Source organism: Phoca vitulina, unplaced genomic scaffold (assembly GCF_004348235.1).
Source record: "Phoca vitulina isolate PV1807 unplaced genomic scaffold, GSC_HSeal_1.0 scaffold51, whole genome shotgun sequence".
NCBI classification, from domain to species: domain Eukaryota; kingdom Metazoa; phylum Chordata; class Mammalia; order Carnivora; family Phocidae; genus Phoca; species Phoca vitulina.
In genome coordinates, this window is record NW_022589754.1 from 8212043 (window position 1) to 8219899 (window position 7857).

General features: G+C 40.2%; 1 protein-coding gene across 1 annotated transcript; it reads left to right on the forward strand.

The window, feature by feature from the left end:
• Positions 1–247: 247 nt before the first annotated feature.
• On the forward strand, positions 248–1822 carry RTL3 (retrotransposon Gag like 3). Its single transcript, XM_032387863.1, is given in 3 exon segments — positions 248–550; positions 697–1421; positions 1423–1822. Coding segments are annotated over 3 exon segments (1428 nt in total).
• Positions 1823–7857: the final 6035 nt, after the last annotated feature.

Consider the following 7857-nt stretch of genomic DNA (forward strand, 5'->3'; position numbering starts at 1 on the left):
GCTTTCCACAGTTTCTGATCCTCAGATCCCACTCTCTTTACAGTATATCTCATATCTCCCTTGCTGAGCTCCAGAGGCTCCCAATGACCTGGTAATCAACCTTGGTAGGACCCAAATGCCTACCTCCTGGAAAAGTCACAGAGCCTGACATCTTTTAGAAAGGAGCTTTTTCTAAATGGAGCTTTTAGAAAAACCACCCAATCTCTCTTGGTAGCAAACTGCCAAACCAAGCCCATTTCCTCAAAATATGGTAGAGGACTTAGCAGGCTTCAATATTGCTCTGAAATTGGAGAATAAAATTTTGCAGGCCCAAGTGCAGTGGCTGATGGAAGAAAATGTTGCCCCACAGGCCCAGATCCCAGAGCTCCAGATGCCCCAAGCAGCCAAGGAGGCTGAACCACTCCAGAAGCCCTCAAAGTCCCAGGAACCCCAGAAACCCCTAGAAAACCTGGATTTCCCAGAAGCCTGGGAGTGCCAAGAATTCCCAGAAGTTGAGGGTCCCCAAAATCTCAGAGAGCCCCAGGAGCTCCCAGCCTCGAAGACCCCAGCAGCCAGGAGCACCAGGAAATAAGACCCAGAAGCCCTTGGAACCCCCAGCAGCCCCAGAGTCCCTGGAGCTTCCAGCAATCCATAAGCCACAGGCACCTTCACTGGTCTATGAGCACTCAGCAGCCTGGAAATCTCAAAATCTTCCAGAGGTCAAGAAACTCCACAGGCCCCCCTTGGCATAGGAGGCCTACAAGCCCCCAGAAGTTAAGAAGGCCCAGGAGCCCCCCAGATACCCAGGATGTCCCAGTGACCCAGAAGACCCAAAATTCAGAGCACCAGGATCTCCCATCTGCCCAGGAGACCCAGGAGGCAATAGAATGCCAGGAGACCCCAACATACCTGGAGCCCCTTAAGCTTCCAACTCTCCAGGAGTCTCTGGAAACTGGAGTGCCCCACACGCCTCTGGATCCTTTAGATGCCCAGGAGTTCCTAGAGCCCTCAGCACACCAGGAGTCCCTGGAGGGCCTAATAGCTGCTTTGACATCAGCAGCTTCAGAATTCCCACAGTCCCCCGGTGGGTTAGAGGGTGAAGCTTTCTCCCTAGAATACTGTTTAGCCTTCAGTGGAGATGCGCAGAAGCTTTCTGAGTTCCTGGTTCAATTGAATAGTTACATGAGAGTCAGAGGGCATCTGTATCCCACTGAAGCAACCATAGTGAGCTTTGTTGGCAACTGCTTCTCAGGTGAGGCAAGAATGTGTTTTTAGCCCTTACTAGATACCCAAAGTGCCCCCCTGGAGCAAATTGAAAGTTTCATAGAAGTGCCCCAGGATACTTTTGACAGTCCAGAAAACATGGAACATGCCAGTCACAGCATCCATCAGCTTTGCCAAGGAGAGGATCCTGTCCACCAGTATGTGACCCACTTCCATCTCTGCTCAAGAGCTAAACTGGAATGAAAGCATTCTCTACATCCAATTTCAGGAAGGGCTTGCCAGTTCTGTCCCAGATGATCTGTCTCACACAAACCCAGCAGCCACCAACCTATCTGATCTGATCACTCAGTGCCTAGAAGAGAAGCTAAGTGGTAAGCCTGATCCAAATCCACAAGGAGCAAGTCCTTCTGAGGAGAGAGCTGGGCCTGAGAGTTCACTAGCTGAAAACCAGCCTGTGCAGGCTGCAAGCAATAGCCCACATCTCAGTGAAGCTGAACAGGCCCACTGCTGGGAAAGCCACTTGTGCCTCTACTATGGTCATCCTGGTCATTTTGACAAAGACTGCTCTGTCAAGACTCATTGTGCATAGCAGGTGGGAAACATCGAGGCCCAGCAGTAAGGGGGAACCCGGGCAGGCCAATCTATAAATATGGGTCCCCCTCACTTCCAACATCCATGTCTCATACCCTATGGCTTACTGTTGAATTCCAGCTGGGAAGACAACAGTTCTTTGAGCAAGCAATGGTGGATCCAGGCTCCTACAGAAACAGCATTGACCATTCTGTGGTTCTTCAAGAGAATCTGCCCATCTGCAATAATATCTTCCCTCTGATGCTTGAAACGATAGATGGTCATCCACTGATTAATGGACCCATAACCAAGGAAACACCATCTGTGGAAGTTAAAATTGGAAACAACGTTGAAGAGCTCCAGTTTGACATTATTCATGCGCCACAGTACCCTCTGACTCTTGGAATTCACTGGCTTCAAACACATGATCCAAACATTGAGTAGAGTCCCCGCACTGTGTCCTTTCCATCCCATTATTGTCACTACAATTGCTTCAGGCACAGGCGGAATAGAGGATGTCATGATGAAATAATTGCTGAATAGATCTTGTGTCCTCGTGACTGAGCTTAACAACCTGTTTTCTGTTACCTCAGCTGTCATCAGCATTTGCTGCTCAGAATCTTCCACTGATGGGGGCACCTGGGTGGCACAGTCAGTTGAGGTTCCAACTCTTGGTTTCAGCTCAGGTCGTGATCTTGGAGTCTTGAGATAGAGCTCATGTTAGGCTCTGGGCTCAGCAAGAGTCTGCTTAAGGTCCTCTCTCCTTCTGCTCCTCCCCCCTCCCTGTGCTCTCACTCTCTCTCTCAAATAAATATAAATAAATATAAATAAATAAATAAATAAATAATATTTTTTTAAAGCAAGAATCTTCCACTGAATTTCTGGCAAGGAACTAAGGGTACTTGCATAATAACCCTGCCTCTCAGATCATGCAATGATCTCAGATCAGGCAATGAACCTGATGATTTCAAGTTGCTTTTTTTCACCAACTCTGCATGCCCCCACCTTGAACTCTGCCTTAAGGTGGGGCTGTTTTAATTACAATTTGTACTAATAAGATGCATGAGAATAGATATTAGGAACTAACATTGAAAAAGTGTAGTTGAGGGGTGCCTGGGTGGCTCAGTCGGTTAAGCATCTGCCTTAGGCTCAGGTCATGATCTCAGGGTCCTGGGATTGAGCCCGGCATCGGGCTCCCTGCTCAGTGAGGAGTCTGCTTCTCCCTCTCCCTCTGCCCCTCCCCTTGCTTGTGTTATCTCTCTCAAATAAATAAAATCTTAAAAAAAGAAAGAAAAAGTGTATTTGTTAGACTGACTTGAGTTTTTTTTCAAGATTTTCTTTATCACAACAACTGCAACATTTTCTCAATAAAGAAAACAAATTTGCAAGTGATATTTTTAAAAAATCAATAAACATTGGCAATTTCTACTGGTGTTTGAATTATTTCATGGCTCAGCTGAGGGAAGAAAAAAGGGACAAGTAAATTGGGAGAGAAGAGATTGGAAAAGGCTTAAAGTTTGGGTGAGATCCTGAATATTCCAGGGGTAGCCAGGTCAGTGGGTGATAGGGTTGGGGGAAATGGAGAAAGTAGAGGAATGGTTGTGGTGAAGGGAAAAGGGTTTATGGGGGAGGGTAGAGGGAAGGTTGAGAAGAGGGTTTGGGGAAGATTGGGAGCAAAGGTTGGAAAGGGTTCAGGTGAAGGCTAGGTGGTGCAGAGGGCAGGAATGAGAGGAGGATAAAGTCCTACAAAAATAAAGGGAGCAGCAACAGAAATATTGAGCAACTTCAAAAGCAAACTTTTTTTGGACTTCATAAGTTAACCAAACAAAAGCACTGAAGAAGGTAATGAGACCCCTCAGTGACCCAACTTTCCCGGTAAAGTGACACGGTCTTATTCCCTGCACCAGGGACATTTGTCCTAGGGCTCATGCCTGGTAATCTGCTCTTGCTGGTGCATAAGGATGAGGTAGCAGGAATCAACTTTCAACACATGCAGATCATTAGTAGCCAACTATACCTCTCCCACATACACAAGTTGCCCCACCCTGCTAGCCATGCTGCTTGTATGACACACAGAGAGAGCCAAGTCAATGAAAGGAACTTCTGTCCTTATGGACCTGAGAGGGGGTAGTGTCCTGACTTAAATCACACATAAATACACATTCCCACAAACTACAGGGTGGGGAGATGGAAAGGTGGGATCTCCAGGTAAGATATAAAAAATGATCAAAGTAGATTCTAATGCTTTTCCTGAGTGTTTTCAACACTCCTTTTGGAGTCTCCTTCTGAAGCCACTTGAAGGAGATTCTGCCTCTTACTTAGACAAATAATCAAATATATAGTCATAAACTTAGAAGGAGATAGGTGAGGAACCTACCATTCATTGAGCACCTAATATGTTCCAGCTATAATATCAGGCTGTTATACACATTAACTTATGCCTCACAATAACCCAGTATAGTAGGTATGTTTGCTCCTATTTTATCAACGAGGAAATAGAGTCCCAGGGAGGCCAGTTCACTTGCCCAAAGTCACAAAATTAGTAAGTGATGGAGACCTGTTTGGTCTTTACAGTCTATGCCCTTTTTCCTACATCATGCCAATTTCCCTAATGCAGTGGTAAGGGCCAAATGAGATTGTGGTGGCAGAGAGCTAAGTGAGATAACCCTGAAAAGAAAGGGGATGGGGGACTCAGAATAAAAATTGAAGGAACCATATGGGTAGTAGTTCTGTTTCTCCAATTCCCTTGATCTTACTCCCAACCCCCTCTCCACCCCATTAGCCCCCAAACTTTCTATTTCATCTCCTGGAAAAATTCCTTTTGTTAAACTAATGCCACAGCCCCCTTTCACACAGTTAGCATAGATAATAAAATGTGTGATGGTAACAAATATATACCAAACTGAAATATTGTATGAGATGATAAAATTAACAGTAATAACTACCATTTAATAAGCATCTGGATTTTGCCAGACATTGAACTAAGTGATTCAGGTATTATTAGCCCTTTTATGTAAATCAACGAAGTGAAACCCACTGAGGTGAGGTCACTTGCCAAAGGTCACACTGCTAGGAATTCGTAGATGCTAAAAACAAACCCTGATCTGTCTCATTTCAGAGCTGGAATTCTAGCCAATACACCACACTGCTTCTCAGGCTGAATAAACTTCACTCTTTATTAACCACTCTAACAATATTTATTCACTAGACACGAGTTATATTACTTTAGAAAAATATATTAAATTGTTAGTGCATTTATTTATTCATTGATTTAACAAGGATTTACTTAATGTCTTCAATGTGTCAGGCAAAGAATGGAGAAAGAGGAAGAGAGGTACAAAGATGTCTAATGTATGATTCATGGTTCTTACTCTGACCATAGTTAACAGGGGAAGCTGTTGTGCAACACAGCACTCCTGGTATACAGAGGAGAGCACTAATTTTGCTATGGACTAAATAAGTGTGTTTTGAGCTAGGTCGTGAAGGAATCTCATTGGAAACAAAAGGGAAGGTATGGTTTTCTAGATTGAATAAAGTGTACACAAAAAAGCAAGTTGGAGAGAAAAATAATGGTGTCATTAGAAAAGATAGATCTATTTCACTGGAGAGTAGCAATGTGTGTACATGTGGGTAGGGTGACTGGTGGGTGTTGGTGGGGAGAGGAAACTTAACAAGGAAATTGGAAGTTTCAGGTTAAAGACCCGTCTACCTGGATAAAGCATTTAAAATTTATCCTATGGGCAACTGGGACTAGAATCTTTGTTTTTCTCCTGTGTTAGATTTGAGTGTGCTTTTTTTTTTTCTCTCTTGCTGCAAAGTAATGCACACTCATTGTAACAAATTCATATATATCAGAAGTTTATAACATAAAAGTAATATGCCCCTTATCTCACAAATTAGTTTTTTAAGTAGGAAAGAAACATGATTCATTTATATTTTAGAAATTTGATAGCAATGTAGAAAATAACAGAGAAAGTGATAAAGTACCCCCATTATTTTTTACCTTTTTAGATTTTATGAAGATAGGCTCAAATCATCAAAAGCAAAGAATTAAAAGTAAATTAAGCCCGGGGCGCCTGGGTGGCTCAGTCATTAAGCGTCTGCCTTTGGCTCAGGTCATGATCCCAGAGTCCTGGGATCGAGCCCCACATCGGGCTCCCTGTTCCGCGGGGGGCCTGCTTCTCCCTCTCCCACTCCCCCTGTTTGTGTTCCCTCTCTCGCTGTGTCTCTCTCTGTCAAATAAATAAATAAAATCTTTAAAAAATAAAATAAAATAAAAGTAAATTAAGCCCAATTTTCCTCAAATGTTTATTTTGAGTTCATAGTATGAGCAAGACATTGGAGTATGCACACATATACACAAGATGTCCCAAACATCAAAAAATTTACAATGTAATGGATAAGAGGTCATAAATTATAAGAAACTGCCTTTCCATTCGGACTTCTTTAGTTTCAAATTTTAAAGATTCTAACTGGAGAGGATTTTCAGAAGTTATATATTCTGCAATACTGGCGCAGAAACAGAGAAAACAGTTCCCTCTTTAGCTAATTTTTCTAAAGTTTAAACTTTAATAGGAAAAGTAATCTCTATATATTTTGGTAACCTCCCTTCCTGGTTTGTTTTCTTAAAAAATAGTTCATATTACATACTATCAAAGTACACCTGAAGTAGCCATGGTCATTCCATGGAGGGATTTGGACATGTGTATATTTGTATATCAAAATATCTGTATATTTCTCAAAGTATGTTTTTATATATTTCTAAAAGTATATCTTTAAAGAACCTGTATATTTCCAAAAGTATGATTTTAAAAGATTTTGTAGGGATAGATGATTTTAAAAATTCCTACTGTAATAAAATTTGACATCTAGCATATTGCTAAATATCAAATATTAAGTGACAAGAGTAATATAGGGGTCAGAAAATTAGGGGTGAAGATATTAGGATTAAGCTCCTGAGTTTGTTGCTTACTGGCTGTATGACCTATTTCATTTATGAAATGAGAATAATAATACTTGATTTACCTACCCAATGAAGGTAGAGAAAGCATCAAATGAAAAAGCTTATGCTGAGAAAACATCATGAAAGTTAAAAATGCTGTTTAAATAAAAAGTATTAAAATAACTTATGTTTGTAATAATGACCCCAAGGACCTCCATGGTACTAAAATGCCTGTTTCAGGCTTCCAGTTATGGAATGAATAAGTCATGGGAATAAAAGGTACAGCACAGGGAATATAGTCAATGATAATGAAATAGCATTATATGGTGACAGATGGTAGCTATGCTTGTGGTGACCATAGCATAAGGTAGAGAGAAGTTGAATCACTATGTTGTACACCTGAAACTAATGTAACATTGTGTGTCAACTATACTCAAATGAAAAAACTTAAGTAAAGCAATCAACAGAACAATAATTTTAATAAATATACAAAATTTTAATATTTAAATTATATAGAGTACATAACATTATTAAGACAAACATTAAGACCTACCTCAATAAATGGATCTGCAAAAGACCATTTATACAAAAGAAAATGCCATTAGCAAATAAACATCATAAAAAGCATTTGGCTCATAGTAATAAACACATATTTAATAATGAAAAATAAATAAAATGCTTATTTAAATTAGTTTCTATTTCACAGACGTCTAGTAAGTATTTGTTATCTGCCAGTACTCTATATTTTCAATCAAAGCAATATTCAATTAAGTTTGATATAATTATTGTATTAAGTAGATTTTTGGTATTATTATAATCAAATTATTTGAATATAGAAATAACTACTTTGGCATATATATATATATATATATATATATATATAAACACTCTATTAGAATATTGTATTATTTAAAATTATTTAAAATGCTACTTCTTTCCTGAGGTATATCACCTAAATAAGAACTCACTATAATTGGTCTGAGCTTATTTTTTCATCTATTTAGCTCAACCTGGAGAAAACAAGTCAGAACAAATTAATCTTCATGTCCCCACTGAAAGAAAATTAAATTAAAAGGTGAAACTCATAAGACTGTCATGTTTTCCATTTTGAATTTATTTATATGATTTCTACGTAAAAACAA